Source organism: Lycium ferocissimum, chromosome 7, assembly GCF_029784015.1.
Source record: "Lycium ferocissimum isolate CSIRO_LF1 chromosome 7, AGI_CSIRO_Lferr_CH_V1, whole genome shotgun sequence".
NCBI classification, from domain to species: Eukaryota; Viridiplantae; Streptophyta; class Magnoliopsida; order Solanales; family Solanaceae; genus Lycium; species Lycium ferocissimum.
In genome coordinates this window covers 44,217,155-44,234,339 of record NC_081348.1, presented here as the reverse complement: position 1 = coordinate 44,234,339, position 17,185 = coordinate 44,217,155, and the positions used below count along the sequence as shown (strand labels likewise).

Genomic DNA, 17,185 nt, shown 5'->3' with positions numbered 1-17,185 from the left:
CTTGATTTGTGAATTAACGAGTTGTTGTTTGTGAGTATTTATTTTAAAGGTGGATGGAATCGAGGTTTATAGAATTCTCCCTAGGCTTATAATGCGAGATATTGAGATCCCCGCGACTATCGTTAATGCAAGACTTTCTCATGTGCTAGATGTGTGACCGTGTTTGATTACTTATCCGCTTACTTGTTAGTTGCTTCTTGTTTATATGCGTGAACTAACCATTGTCGGCCTATGATACCTACGAGCCTAGTGTTGTGCTCATACTACTCTTGCTACACTCATACCGGGAGTGTAGAGTTATTTCGACGATGTTCGAGTCTCACGACCGTTTCGAGGCATTCGTCAAAGGCGTTTGGGTGAGCTATTTGAGATATTGCAACCCGAGTCTCTCCTTAGATTTCGTTGTTCTCTATCCTTAAACGAAGTCGTATCCGGTTTAGTCCGTTATCTATTCAAATTGTAAACTTCTTAGAAGCTCTTGTATGAGTCTAGACAAGATTTTGGGAATTTCTTATAATAAAAGTATTTATTCCGCATGTTGTATCAAATTAAGGTAGTTATACGAAGGGTTCGCCCACCAGGGAGGGTTAGTGTGGGTGCCCTCATGATCCATGATTTGGGTCGTGACAGCCTGGTATCCCATTTCAATACAACATTTTGTGATTTGTTTCTTTTCTTTTCATGCAACCATTTGTCTAAGCTTTGATTTTCCATGTACTCGTACACCAGGAAATTCGAGTCCATGTTTGAAATGCAGCAAATTAGTTTCACAATATTTGGATGTTGAATCTCACTCAGTATTTGAAGTTCTGCCAGAAATTGTTTCTCTAATCTGCTGTCTAATTCCCTTTCTTTGCGTATTCGTTTAACAGCAACATGACTTCCATTTTGATGGACAGCAATTCGATACACGTCTCCACATCTTCCTCTCCCAATAAAGTTCTCGTCAGTCAAATTCAGTGGAATTTCTGATTCCGTGAGCTCCGTTCTTCGTAAAGGGATGAACTTCCTATCTCCAATTACCTGCCTCTTCCTCCAGCATAAGAGTATAAAAATAACAACTACCAAAATCGTCCCGACTAGGGCTAAGATTATTGTTCTGGTTTGTTTGTGATTACAGCTGCATGAGGGTAGATATTTACTAGCATAGCTTGTATTTGAAGTACAGAGATTAAAATTACCATACAAATCATAGTCAATATCTTCATCAAGTTGTGATGGAATATTTCCAGATAAACGATTCCACGAAAGATCTACTTTTGTCAAACTTTTCAAATGAAATAACCAGCCTGGAATTGATCCATTCAGATAGTTGCTTGACAAATCCAATGTTTTGAGACTCGAAAGGCTTGAAAAAGATTCAGGGATGTTACCAATCAAATTTGACTGTATAATCAGTAGCACTTTCAAATTCTTCAACTTTCCCAACTCATATGGAATACTAGCAAACTCGAATTTCTTCATGTATGCCATGCCCAACTTTTCAAGATTCGATAGATTTCCGATTTCTGGAGGAATTGTGCCTTCAAACATGTTCTTACTAAGAGACAAATGTTTCAACTTTGTAAGCCAAGCAATAGATTTTGGAATGGTACCATCGAAACGATTCGCGATGAGATCCAAAAAAGTTAGCCTAGACATTCGATGAATATCCGTAGGCAATGGTCCATAGAATTGGTTACCAGAAAGATCAAGAATTTCCAGTCTTGAACACTTGTACAAAACTGTTGAAATTCACCTGATAAATTACTATCTGCAAGTTCAATATCTACAAGATTTTTGAGTTCACAAATGATTGGTGGAACAATATTTCCACCAAGTTTTTGATTTCTTAGACTTATGCCTGTGACAAAACCATCACTGGAACATGTAATTCCTGGCCAATTACTACAAGGTGAGTAATTAAGATTCCACATTTGGAAGATATCAGATGAATTATTTCCCCAATACTCCTTCAACTCCAACAAAATTGTCATGTCATCTTCTTTTATAGCAATAGTTTCTGAATTATTCACATGAATAAGTAGGAAAATAGCAAAGAAAATTATCATGAAATCAAGGTTTTGCTTTCCATGGAGTTGATTTGAGGAAACATTTTAACTACAGATTTATTGGAGTAGGGAAAGCATGAAAATAGTTTAACCACATATACCTGATAATAAAGTTGTCTCTATTTGCAAGTTCAATATCCACAAATGCATGTATTAGGGTAAGTTGTCTAAGTCACAAATGATTGGTGTTTTGGAACAATATATATACACAAAGGTGAAAGCAAGTTTTTGATTTATTTCTTAGACTTATGAAAAATTGAAAGTACAAGAGGGGGGGGGGGGTGAATGACAAAAAAATCTAGTCATCACTGCCGAACATGTATTAGTCCTTCGATTTGCACAAGTATAAATCTACAAGGTGAGTAATTATAATATGAGAGCATAAAATAAATGACCACATTTTTATCGGAACCATGTGGTATCAGATGAATTATCTCTTTAAGCTCTTTGTAGTTTGATACTCGTTCACCACCAACGTTCAAGGTTGGTTTTCACTCGCTCCAACAACGAACAAAGTTGGTTTTTCACTCATCTCGACTCTTTGGTTTTATAGCAATGACACAACCTCTCAATACAAAGCCTCACCAATATACTATATCTCTCCTCTCTTTTTTGTTTACACACTGAATAATGCTTGTGAAAAGTAGCAAACTTGAGAAGGTTGAGACAAAAGTATCATGAAATTAAATTGTTGCACTTGTCTTGTCTTTTATACTTAGTCTTGAATAGTCTTTTCTTCTAATTTTGGAAAAGAATTTCCTTTTCTTGAAACATTTTTAACTCTTGATGTATTTGATTCATGCTTCCGACTATTGGTAAGGAAAGGAATCATCATTCCAAAAACTTTTCCTTTTGTAGTAAAATATTAATGTTCCATCAATATAGTAAGTCCTCTCAATTTCAATTCTTCTCCACGTGATGTCCAAAACATATCCTTTATATTTACTTCCTTGATGGCCTCTTTGCTTGAAACTTCTATTCTATTTAAAATATTAATTCAAGCAAAAGTCTTCCTTCCAAAAATATAACTCAATCATCACAGCTTCCCTTAATTTCAACCTTAGTCAATATATGAAGATCTTTTATATCACGAAATGAATATTTACCATCCATGCTGATGCAATAATATTTCTTTCCATTTCTAAATCTTGTGTCAATCTTCGCAGTAATTTATTCCATAAGTGCTTTCCTTCCATGCATAGATCTTGGAAGTATAATTTATTTCCATAAAGAAACTTGTAGCAATTTACCAAATAATTTGAATAGTCTTTCCTTAATATTGTAGTAAAATCCATCCACCCTCTTTCCAAGCTTGCCAAATTTGAATATCTTCTTCCCAAAATAAGTAATATTCTTCCCATTAGTTTCTCTGCACTCTTCTTCTGATTTTTACAAATACGAGCTTTTATTTAGGAAACCCAAGAGAATTTCAAGATCCTCTTCATTTTACCTTGGATCTTGATTTATATCAATTTGAATGTAATCACATTCGTCTTCTAGCATTTGGACTTTAATCACTCCGAACATGAACACTTTTATGCACTTACGACTTTTGGCATATCTTGATACTCCATAGATTTGTGGACCTTCCTTAAGTAACAAATTGATCTCGTTATCTTTTCTTTTCTAGAATATTTTCCTTCCATAGGATTGTAGTAAATATTCTTTCCATAATTCTTGCACCTTGATTTGAGTAAGTATTTTTCTTCCAATCTTCTTCCATAATTCCATCTCGTAATATCTTCTTTTCCATATTTGATTAGATCTTCATAAATCCTTCTTCATCAAATAAACCTATACTAAATTTACCACAAGTAAATATTCTTTTATTAATAATTATATTGGTTTGTTATCATCAAAATTAATAAGTGAAACCTTGGACCTTAACATGTTATAATTTTACTATGCATAGGGTGTATAAATAAATGAATGGTACTGATATGCATAAGGATATTACTGAATAGGGTGTATAAGTAATTAATACCGGTATTACTTGTACTAGACTTAAATTTGCAACCAAACATAATACTAAAATTTTATACCAACATTATTCTACCTAATACATCCTACCAAACAATCCCTGATAGTATAACGTTTTAAGAAAAGACTTCAATAGGATCTTTACTCGGAAGCCAGAATCAAAGGTAGACAACAGTTAGTTGTTTCACTCCGATAAGAATCTTTATCGTACTATGAAAAGTAAGTCAAGTAACCTTCGATAGAGCATAATTTTCATTGCATTATCGGTGAATATAAGTAATTACACCCGCATTAAAAACACTTTATTTTTAAACCATCCCGTATGCGGTTTAAAAAAAATTATCCAATTTTTAGAACTTAATTGACTTGATTAATCTGAATTCGCATATAATACAAAGGAGATGGGAAAAGATAATACTTTTTACCAAAAATTTCTTCATTCCCATAACTCATATAATCCTCTTTTTGTGAAAAACGTGACAAATTAAAAAGAAAAGTGTTTGAATAGAAAGTGATGAAATTTTTTACTATGAGTGACTAGTGAGGCACAGATAGTGTCAGTTGTGTGACCCTTTCTGCAATTGACAAGTGTCCGTTGTGGGACACAGAGTTTACCCATTTTTACTTTTGGCCTCTCTCTTCTTCTTTTTTGGTTCAAACCCATTTCGCTTTTTTACCACTCTCTTTCTCCTTGCCCATCTCCACATACATGCACTTGGAATAATCCAACTAGAGACCTACTGAAAAGTTGAAAATGGCAGCAACAATGATTAACCCATTATATTATGATTTTTATTTTCTATCGTTCTCTCTCTCTCTATTTTGATTCATGTAACGGGAGGTTGGAAAATCAGTTATACTAAAGGTGATAATACAGTTAAATCTCTCTACAATATTATCGTTGGGTCCGAAATATTTTAACTGTTATAGAGAATGACTATTATACATCTATAACAACATTTGATATTTAAATAATAATTGGCTGTTATAAATAAAAAAGATGCATCAAATTGATTTTTTTTTTTTGGAGTTTGGGAATCCCGCAGAGATGTAGGTTGTGATTTTTTCACCCTTTGTGAGTCGGGTGATTTCCACGTAGATATTATTGTCTCCTTACTTTCCAGTTATTACTATTCCGCGAACGCTAATTTGAAACATGTAGAGTAACGTGATCTATCATATAGGCGATATACAATAGGATAGATAACTGGTCGTGCAAACTATCAAAGTGCCTTAATGATGATCTAATGACAAGTTCTACGGAAAGAAAATTTTACTTACACCAAAGTGATTATACACGGAAAAAAAAAATGATAACGTGTACTCTCTCTGTCTCATAATAAGTGTCACCCTAGCTAAAAAAAAAATGGTCCCATAATAAGTGTCACCTTAGGAAATCAAGACATAACTTGACTAGTTTTTTCCAACTCTGTCCTTAGACAAAAACTGACAAGTTAAAGTAACATCTAAATAATGATTGGAAAAGTCACATGGTAACTTGGTTTGTTGGATTCCCAATGTCAAAATGATTATTACTTGTGCATGCTCTAATCAAGAGGAAAAAAATTATTTTTATTAGATAAGGGTAATTTAGTAAATTTCACATTGTATTATTGATTTCTTAATATGCGTGTTTTTTTGTTAAGATGACACTTATTATAGAGCGGAGGGGTATTTATTAACTACAACTAATTGATAAGCGTTTATATATAAAATAAAAAAAAAATACATCATAATGTATGTATTTATAAAATTGATAAAGCATCGGGTACATGCATGTATGTTTTACTTCACCAAGTAAACCAAAAGTCATCCAACTTATCAAATCCAAGAAGCTTCGATGATGCTTTCATTCACATCCGTTTTCCATTTAGACATAATTGAATTAAAATGTGTTATTAGACACCTTTTGCGAGAGGTAGCAATGTGTGTCCTAAAGCGTGAAATGAATAATTTTGTGTTTTTTTTTTTTTTTCTCCTTCATATTGTTAATGTTATTTTTTCACCATATCACCATAATTTCACCTTTCCATAATAAGGTATATAAGGGTATTCAGTTATAGTAGGATTGAATTTGCAATCTCCATAATACTAAAATTTTATTCCAACATTGTTCTACTTCTTTGAATTTTCGGGTTCCTACCAAACTATCTCCATAGTATGATATTTTTAAAAGAAAAGACTTCAAGGAGGATCTTTGGTGCTATTTGCCAGAATCAATTTGAGGTCGCATTAACGTAACTTAAAGCTTCAAATTCGAAAATCAAATTTATCGTACTATGAAAAAAAAAATAATGAAATGGGGGCTATAGATTAGTGCCAAATTTTGAATTATATGCTTCCAAAATGGATCAAAATCTAATGAAAACAAAAAAATAAAAATGGAGCCATTAGAAAAAAAAATTTTTCGGCCATCCCGGGGGGAAGGAGGGGTGGGGTAGGGTAGGTGGGGGAGGGTTTAGAAAAATAGGTAATTTATTTATTTATTTTGGTGAAAAATAATTTTTTTCCTTTTCTTTTTTCTTATAATTGATTTTTAAATTATTATTTTACAAGAATTACTTCTTACCAAAAATTTCTTCATTCCCAAAACTCTAGTCATGATACTCGTCCTTTTAGTTGATTGCGAAAAAGTGTCTACAAATTAAAATGGAATAAAGTGTTTCATGAATAGAAAGTGATGAATTTTTTTACTATTAAAAGTCATCCAACTTATCAAATCCAAGAAGCTTCGATGATGCTTCATTCCATCCGTTTGCATAATTTCTAAATAATACTGAATAGGGTGTATAAATAAATGAACCGTACTGGTATTGTTAATGTTATTTTTTACCATGCATAAGGATATTACTGAATAAGGTATATAAGTAATTAATACTGGTATTAGTTGTAGTAGACTTAAATTTGCAACCAACATAATACTAAAATTTTATTCCAACATTATTCTACCTAATACATCCTACCAAACTATCCACATAGTATAATATTTTTAAGAAAAGACTTCAGGATCTTTACTCGGAGACCTACAACAGAGTTGTTTCGCTCCGATAAGCTTTATCGTACTATGAAAAGTAAGTCAAGTAACCTTCGATAGAGCATAATTTTCATTGCGTTATTGGTGAATATAAGTAATTATACCCACATTAAAAACACTTTATTTTTAAACCATCTTGTATGCGGTTTAAAAAAAATTATCCGATTTTTAAAACTCAATTAACTCGATTAATCTGAATTTGCATATAATGTATTAAAGGAGATGGGAAAAGAAAATACTTCTTACCAAAAATTCCTTCGTTCCCAAAACTCTAGTCATAATCCTCTTGTTGTGAAAAAAGTGACAAATTAAAATAAAATGTGTTTATGAATAGAAAGTGATGAATTTTTTTACTGTTAGTGAGGCAAGGCATGTCACTTGTGTGACCCTTTCTGCAATTGCCAAGTGTCCGTTGCGGGACACAGAGTTTACCCATTTTTACTTTTGGTCTCTCTTCTTCTTTTTCGGTTCAAACCCATTTCGCCTTTTTACCACTCTCTTCCTCCTTACCCACTTCCACATACATGCACTTGGAAAATCCAAAAAAAACCTCGCCCGTTTGGCTTAGTTTAAATTTCGCTAGTGGTTGGACCGTCATAAATCATTTTGTTAAAATAATTACCAAATAAGTTATACCACGTTTGATATTTATGCCTAAAACTTGGCATTAGCCAAAAAAAAAAACAAGTTGGGCTTAACTTTCCAATAATCCTACTTGAAAATGGCAACAACAATGATTAACCCATTATATTGTGATTTTTTTTTCTATCGTTCTCTCTCTCTCTCTCTCCTCTCTCAATTTTGATTCATGTAACGGGAGGTTGGAAAATCAGTTAAACTAAAGGTGATAGTACGACCAAATCTCTACTTATGCCAAGTATCGTTGGATAAGTATTCTTTTGCAAGAGAAAAAGGTTGTTATACATTTATAACATCATTTGACATTTTAATAACTACATAGACAAAAAAAAGATGCATCAATTTTTTTTTTAATGTTATAAATATAACAAAATTATTTAAATCTCAAATATATGCATACTTTCACTAACTAAACAATAATAAAAAGTTATACAATTTCAATAAATTCATAACTGAATGTATAAGTTTTAATTTCTGAAGCACACATTTTAAAACTACTTGCAAATTAAATTCTTTCATGATTGATGGAAGAAATTTATAATTGTAGCTTGTTTCATAGATTACAATCTCTTAGTGGTGATATAACGTTTGTTTCCTTTTTGAAAATTATTTATAATTAAAAGTAGAAGACAATGATATTTTCAGATTACAAATATGTATTCACATGTAATATTCTGTTAAATATTTGGTCAAAATTTCTACACTTATTATAGGTAATCATAGATATTTCAATTCTATAAAGATGGTTAATAATTATATTACTAAAAAAGGAAAATAACTGTAACATGGGAAATATTACTATGACTTATCACTCAAATATTTTGTTCTTTATTCACGGGTAAAATGTTCTATAGAACTAAAATATAACATAAAAAAAATATAATAAAATTTTTCGAAAGTGATGGATTACATTTTAACTATTAGCAGACAACTTTTCAAAATATGTCAAAGCGCATTAGCATAACGTTCCAAAAGAAATGCGGGATAAGAAAACCATACATCAATGATAATATATCTTTTTAAAAGAAAAATCGTACATTAAAGAATAATAACAGCACTAGAAAATCTGTTAGTGCATCTCTGAGCAATGAGATATTATTGTTGATAATAATATCTAAATGTTGGTTGAAGAAATTCATGATATAAAATTAAAAAATTACAATAACAATTAATATAAGGAAGCAACTCATTACAAATTAATGAACGAATTAATGAACATTATGTTCATTAATCTGCCACCATTAATCTTCTTTGGTTGGGCCCATCGCGATTTCTAGGTACAAAGGAATGAAAGTAAAAAAAAAGGAAAAAGAAGAATATTTTCTTTTCATATGTCCAGAAAAAAAATGATATTTTTATATTTAAAAATAATTTAATTTTAAACTAACCCTTTTACCTTAATAATATGATTTTATAGCTGTAGATGGTATGTATTCTAAAAATTCAATTTGTGCATTTTAGACTGAAGCTTGTGTGAAATGATATGTCATGACAATGATTAACCCATTATATTATGATTTTTATAATTTCTATCGCTCTCTCTCTCTCTCTCTCTCTATCAACAAAGTTTGAGACAAAATTCATAGTTATTTGATTCTTTCTTTTCTTTTTAGCTTAACTCATACTCTCATAGTCGCTTAAACTAAGGTATTTCATAGTATAGTCAAATCTCTCTTTAATTGAACATCGTTGGGTTTTCAATTATACATTTTCGGTTCAAATTTTGATTCTTTTTTTTTTTTTTTTTTTTTTTTTTTTTTTTTTCATTCTGTCTATTTGTGGTGCATTTGTTTGAATGATAGATGTGCATGCAGCCTTACAAGTAAATGTATAGATTATTACTGGAGTTTGATTTAATATTATTGTGTCAAGTTGAAATGGGAAGATTTTTCAGCTTTTAAATAAAATTTTGATTCAAATCTCAAAATATGCTCTTCTGGCAACACTAAAATGCAATTTTTGTGATCCAACTTGATGGAAGTACCTAGCATTCTTCAGCAATCTGGTCAAAACTGCCTGGTGTCGTTTTGTCCGAATTTCTAAAGCACACATTTTAAAACTACTTGCAAATTAAATTCTTTCATGATTGATGGAAATGAAAAGAGCTTTATAATTGTTTTTGTCTTTGATAGGATTATAGTAAATGCAACTTAATACTTCCAGTTAATTACCTATGTTTACATAATTCATATATCCAAAATTGCTCTCTGTTCATCTTCTAATATTTAACCTTAGAAATCTGATCAAACACATCCAATTTTGGGAAGAGTTTAAGGGATAAGAGTTTGAGTTCTATGTATCAAATTGGCCTGCAAAAATAAGTCATCGTCAACTTGTTAATATAAAACTGTTAGTATAAAACTTAAAGCAGCCAGTATACTACAACTAAACAAACTATATTGTAAATAAATGAGAAAGAATCATTTTTTTCTTAGGTTAAAATATGAAACAACTCCAGCACGCACTACACAAGTTGAGATTTCAAAGTGGTAAAATTGAGGAGAAAATACATATTAATGGATCAGGGTGCTATCATCAAGAATTGTGTTGAGATGGATAGGATCCGTCTATAGTTTTACTTTTAATCAAAAGTCTCGGGTTCGAATTTAGGTGTTAATATATTTTTAATATAAAGTACTTTTTCCTTTATTGGTCTTTACAGAATGTGAATCCGGATTAGTCAGGTAACTATATAGATGATGGAAGACTATTAGACAAAAATGTATGTAAAAAGGGAGTCAATTCCTCAAATGGTCATTGAACTTGTAGAAAAGTTACACTAAAGTAATTTTTTAATCTTTTTGGACAATAAGGTTATCAAATTATGCTCATATGTCCAAAAAGGTAAAACAATTCATTTTTGGACGTAACATCTCTTAACCCATTTTTAAATTAGAAAACCCATTTGAATATTTCTATTTTATTTTCAAAGTGTGAAAAATATTATTTCAAACAAAAATTTCAGAACATTGCAAAATTATGTCTATGTTGACAATAAACGGATACAATTGAAGATCTGAGCATGGTGCTTAACTATAGTTTTTTTTTTTTTTTTTAATGATTTTAAATAACTTTTCATGATATAAAATTTCTAATTATTAAAAAAATATTTGCTATTTTTATTTTCTTGGAGACCAACTTTGAAGATATTAGTTCTATTTAAGTTTTATAAATAAGTGGATTACAATTAATATAAACATTTTATACTTTTAGTAAGCATACATACAGCTAAATGTAAAAATATTTTCAATTTTACAAAATAGTTATCCAACGTGATTTTTTTTCCTTGAGAAAATTTTCTTATCCAAATATTCTATCCATAAAGCAAGTTTATTCTGATAATTACAAACTGGATGGATAGATATATATATATATTACTACTATATATGAGAGGGAATGATGTGCTTTTGTAGTCCTCCCAAATTTTTTAATCCTATGGTGTTGCTACATGTGGCTTTGTTTTCTTTTTTTGCCTAATCTCATTTTTTGGACTCATTCTTGATCTTAAGTAAATTTTGATGTGGGCTTATGTAATTGGTGTATTACTTTACTACTATATGTAAAAGGGAATGAGATGATTTTGTGGTCCTCACAAAATTTTTAATCCTATATTGTTGCTACATGTGGCTTTGTTTTGTCTTTTGCCTAATCGCGTTTTTTTGGACTCATTCTTTATCTTAAGTATATTTTTATACGGGCATATGTAATTGTATATTGAATTGTCATAATTTTTTGTGATTTTTTTTTTTTTTTTTGCTGTTTACTTCCTTCGGTGGTTCATATTATATGGGATTTTAGCTTTTATATTTAATTCAAATAATTTTTTATATAAATTGAGAAGGTATTAATAGTTTCATTACTAAATTTCCTTTTATTTAGATAAGTGAATTTTTACATTACCAAAATATCATATTAAGTTGGTACATTAACTAAGGTAGTTTAGTAAAACGCTTCTTACGCACAAGCTAAAAACACTGTATAATATGGACCGAAAGAATTATTAAATTACCCTTTACATTATTTGTTATCATACAGATAATGTAGTAAAATTTAGGCAATTATGGAGCCATATTATTGTTTTCAACCGGAGCATCGGAGCACCGGAGCATGTATTAGATCTTACTTATTACTCTTGCCCCAGTTTTAATTTATGTGACACTTTTTATTTCGCCAGAGTATCTGACAAGTTCAAGTGCATTCGTGTTTTGATGATTGTCAAACTGATTCAGAACCAGATAGAGACCTAGTCTGTGATCTGCTCTCCATGCATCTTGCACGGTAGCGAAAGCTTGTACTGTAAAGCCGAGCTACTCACTGCACACAAGTACAACAGTTGAGCTGGCCCATGCTTTAGGTCAAATATTGATGAGTGGTCTCTATCCATCCCACATGCTTCCCACTATATATACAACATGTTGCAACATATTGTGTATCACTTGGAAAATCTAAAAATCACCCAAAAGGTGCAGCTGTGACAAGACTCTCCAAGTGTTCAACAAAGCTAATCACAATCCAAAGGACCTATTTCCGACACTGAAGATGCTTTATTCTTTTAGTTTGTTTCAAGCTTTGTTTCATGTGCTTAACTTGTAAACCTACTCTTCTCTTATAAGAAGTTGTTGTAGGTATTTCAAATTCTTAGTAGTTGTTAGGCAGTTACCTTTCAATCTATTAAGTGATACCCTTGGCAAGTTCAGTCTAATGTGTATTAATGGTCCTTAGCTAGAGTTAGCTAAGTGGAGGTGTTTGCAATCGGTGTATTGCAAAGTTGAAGGGATTACGGGGGTTAGTTCCTAGGTTGCATAAACGTTATTGTAAGGGTGAGGTATTATGAGAGTTAGTTTCTAGCTTACGAGAGAGTTGTAACCTAAAGTTGCTCATAGTGGAGTAGAAATCCTACTGGGGTTGGTCATGGTTTTTAATCCCTTGAGTAAGGAGTTTTTCACGGTAACATCCTATGTCCTTCACTTACTGCATTGCATAAGGAAACTAGTACTCAACCAGGTCCCTCATATACTGTTTGGTGAGCGTACAACCTTCAACAGTATCTGACTAAATTATGAAGCTATATTGAATTAGATGAACTTAATATTTTAAATCAAATTTAGATATTAAAAATACAAAATGTACTATAAATTGTATTATTAACTTAGAAGAAATAGTTTTAAGCGTAAACTATATATGAAGAACTAAATTGATTCTTGATGTTCACTTAATGAATTTAACCCTTTCCCTTAATTACGTCTAAAACTAGCATAAACTCTTGTTACATGAAATATTACTAGTGAAATTAAAACATAATAATACCAACAACAACAAAAAAGTCTATCTATAAATACAAAATTTATATTCTCACAAATTCATAAAAATGTATATTTTTCAATTTATGATTTTCACCAGGTTGTATTATTTTACATAATTTAAATTACATTACTTTGCAGAATGTTGAGACGCTTGTGTCCATTTGGCATTTGATGATTTTTCTGCTAAACTTCTTTCCTCATAATTAATTTTTTGTTTAAAATTATCTAATTAGTTGACTAAAGAACATAAATAAAAATGAAGACTTATCAACAATACATATTTAACGTGTCACTGAATTGTTAATTATGCAGTAAGAAAATATGTAATAAATTATACTTTTCTAATTGAAATATGACTACTTTTATATCTTGAGTTTGGGCACGGGCCTCGGATATATATATATATATATATATATATATAAACGTCTCATGTGTTTCAATTATGTCCAACCATTTCCATTCAATAAAAGTTCAACTTTCGATTTTAAGCAATAGAAAATATCAAGATAGTTCAAAAGAAGTTGATATAATAAAGAAACTTTGTATCGTACTCAAAGTTTGAATGGTTATATTGTTTTATTCTTATAGCTTGAAATATTACATTGAATATTTCTATTTTATTATTAAACATGAAATGTACTTATTAATTTGAACACGGTCTTATGTCCAGGGGTGAATTTATGTTGATCTGAGGGGTGTCACGTGACACTGCTTTGTCGAATTTTTTTATTTTTACTAGATATACATATTTGAAAAATAAAAAGAATGAAATTAGAAGGTAAAACGAGTTTAGTGACACTGCTTTGGACAAACTTGCGCACTGGTCTGTTGGTTAGGTGCTTCAAATTCGTGGGCGAGGTCCTGAGTTCGAAACCACTCAGCCTCAATCATTTGGTTAATTTTAAATCCTTCAAATCCTAATCAACTGGACGAAAAGAAAGGCAATAAACTCAATTAATTTAAATCCCAAATCAAGCATAAAAGGGCAGTTACTATGAGCATAATTCATTAGAAATTTTTTTACCGTAAAAGTTAAAACCTAAAAGAACTCATAAGTGATAGCCTTAAAAGTTCTTTTATCGATTAGAATATAATTTCTTCTCGTTCCTTATTCCGATTGGCGTATTAATTACTAATTGTGCAGATTACATCACATTAGCCTAAATTTCAATAAAGCGATATTATCATAAAGAAGCATGGAACGTATCCTCTTGAGTTCCGACTAGTGAAATTTGCTTTACTTCTGCCATTTGCTACTGCTACAGTTGAAAGAACTTTCTTTGCGACGAAGTTGATTAAGACTGACTTACGAAATCGCATGGATGATGAGCTTTTGAGTGGTTGTTTGGTTCCTTATATAGAAAAAGAAGTATTTAGTAATGTTTCTAATGAGACTATTATGGATACCTTTCAAAAGATGAAATCTCGTCCAGGAGAATTGTAATAATGTACTTAAAATGAGTTTTATTAATATGATTTGAGTTGTCTTTTTATAATATGATATCATTATGGTGATTTATTTAGCTATTCACTCTTTTACATGGTGACACTGCTTATGAAAGATCCTGCGTACGCCACTGCTTATGTCTAAAAATATAATGTTTTACTTTACAGACATAGTTTGATGAGTTTATTGTCCAAAAAAAAATTCAAAACTTTGATTTTATTGTCCAAAAAAAATTCAAAACTTACTTTAATAAGACTTTTCTACAAGTTCAATGACCATTTGAGGAATTGATTCATAAAAAGGACATATCATAAAAATGTCAATATTTTTCAATTTATGATTTTCACCTGGTTGTATTATTTTACATAATTTAAATTATGTTACTTTACAGAATGTTGAGTCGCTTGTGTCCATTTGGCATTTGATGATTTTTCTGCTAAACTTCTTTCCTCATAATTAATTTTTTGTTTAAAATTATCTAATTAGTTGATTAAAGAACATAAATAAAAATGAAGACTTATCAACTATACATATTTAACGTGCCACTGAATTGTTAATTATGCAGTAAGAAAATATGTAATAAATTATACTTTTCTAATTGAAATATGACTACTTTTATATCTTGAGTTTGGGCCCGGGCTTAGCACGGGCCTCAGACAACTAGTGTATATATAACGTCTCATGTGTTTGAATTTCCATTTAGTAAAAGTTTAGGGGAAAGGACATAAATGGCCGGTCGGCACAAACTTATCCCACCCGATGGCCACAATTCTTTTAAACCCAAATTATAACCACTAAACTAATTCCATTTTCCCTTCTTTTTCTGCCTTCTCCATTTTTCTTCTTCCTCTTCCACCTTCTTCTCCATCTTCTCCTCCTCTTTCCTCTTCCACCTTCTTCTCCAATTTTATTTGTGAGTTGCAGGTTACGAAAAATGGCAGAGGATTCATATGAAGACGCCATTGCAGGACTGAAAAAGCTTTGATGTATAGAAACTATATCGTATGTATATATAATATGTATCCCCGTCGTATATGTATATAAAATATATCATATGTATAGAAACTGTGTCATATGTATATATAATATGTACCCCTGTTGTATATGTATATAAAATGTATCATATGTATATAAACTGTATCATTCTTGTATAGAAAGTGTATATATAATTCAAACATGTGTATATAAACTGTATCAGTCTTGTATAGAAAGTGTATCATACGTATAAAAAATATATTGTAGAAACCGTATCATTGTGGTATATAATATGTATCACTATTGTATATGTAAAAAAATAAATATCATATCATTATTGCATAATATGTGTATAATAAATGTATAATTAACGTATAATTTATGTATACTAAATGTATGATTAATTCTAGCATATGTATATAAATTGTATAATTCTTGTATATAAAGTGTATATATAATTCCAACATATGTATATATGCTGTAGCAGCCCTTTAGTGGTAAGTCGCCACAAAAAGTCTTTTTTTTTTTAGCGCCGGGGCTGTTGGGCAGGCCAGCCTTGGCATTATTTTGGGCCGACCGGCCATTTTTTGGCATTAATTTGGACCAACCGGACACCTAGTGGAATTAAGCTCAAAGAGTGGTTAAATGTGAGATTAGTTTGGCTGAGTGGACACACAGTGTCCTTTTCCCAAAAGTTTAACTTTTGATTTGAGCAATAGAAAATATCAAGATAGTTCAAAAGAAGTTGATATAACAAAGAAAACCTTACATCATACTCAAAGTTTGAATGGTTATATTGTTTTATTCTTATAGCTTGAAATATTACATTGAATATTTCTATTTTATTACTCTCTCTGTTTCAATTTATGTGAACCTATTTCTTTTTTATTCCGTGCCAAAATAAATGACCTCTTTCCTAATTTGGAAACAAATTCACTTTATAAAATGATTTACAGCCACACAAATATTCAAGGCTTATTTTGAACCATAAGTTTTACTCCCTCCGGATAAAAAAAAGAGTCCACTTAGCATTTTTTTCTTGGATAAAAAAAAGAGCTCACTTAGTAAATCAACAAAGAATTAACCTTATTTTTTCATATTTGCCCCTATTAAGTATTATATGATCAAATCCCAATGCCTATTTAATTAGAGGTAGTTTAGTCAAATTATCTATTTTTGTCTAGAAGTTAGTATTTTCTTAAGAGGTGTGCAAATGGCTAAGTGGACTCTTTTTTTGATCTGGAGGGAGTAAAAGTCTTCACTCTTTCTTAAATATCGTGTCCAGTCAAATGGGTTCACATAAATTGAAACGGAGGGAGTATTAAACATGAAATATACTTATTAATTTGAACACGGTCTTATGTCTAAAACTATAATGTTTTACTTTAAGGACATACTTTGATGACTTTATTGTTCAAAAAAAAATTTAAAACTTACTTTAATAAGACTTTTCTACAAATTCAATGGTCATTTGAGGAATTGATTAGTAAAAAGAACATATCACAAGGAGTAGTAAATGTTTTGGTGCAAATACAAAAAAAAACAAAAAATTACTCGTTTTTAATATTTACGCCAACTTAATTATATTTTATCATGACGTGATAAATGAGGTGAAAATGTATATTTACTAACTTATCACGTAGGAGGAAATTTTTACTGACCCAAGTTCAGGTAAGTTTTTGTCAATGATTAGTGGTACCAGAATTAATTGACTTTGAGTCAGAAGAAGCAGATTTTATCACCGAAAGATGTTGTT

At 30.6% G+C, this 17,185-nt stretch overlaps 1 protein-coding gene across 1 annotated transcript in view; it reads right to left on the bottom strand.

Annotated features, from left to right (window-relative positions):
• The window catches only part of LOC132062243 (LRR receptor-like serine/threonine-protein kinase RGI5), a 3,911-nt gene extending 1,935 nt beyond the window's left edge, over positions 1 to 1,976 (bottom strand). The window contains exons 1-2 of the mRNA XM_059454851.1: positions 1,844 to 1,976; positions 689 to 1,724 (exon numbers count right to left, since the gene is read on the bottom strand). Of these exons, the coding sequence (XP_059310834.1) occupies positions 689 to 1,724; positions 1,844 to 1,976 (1,169 nt within the window). The remainder of the gene's footprint in view (positions 1 to 688; positions 1,725 to 1,843) is intronic.
• Between the last annotated feature and the right edge of the window lie 15,209 nt (positions 1,977 to 17,185).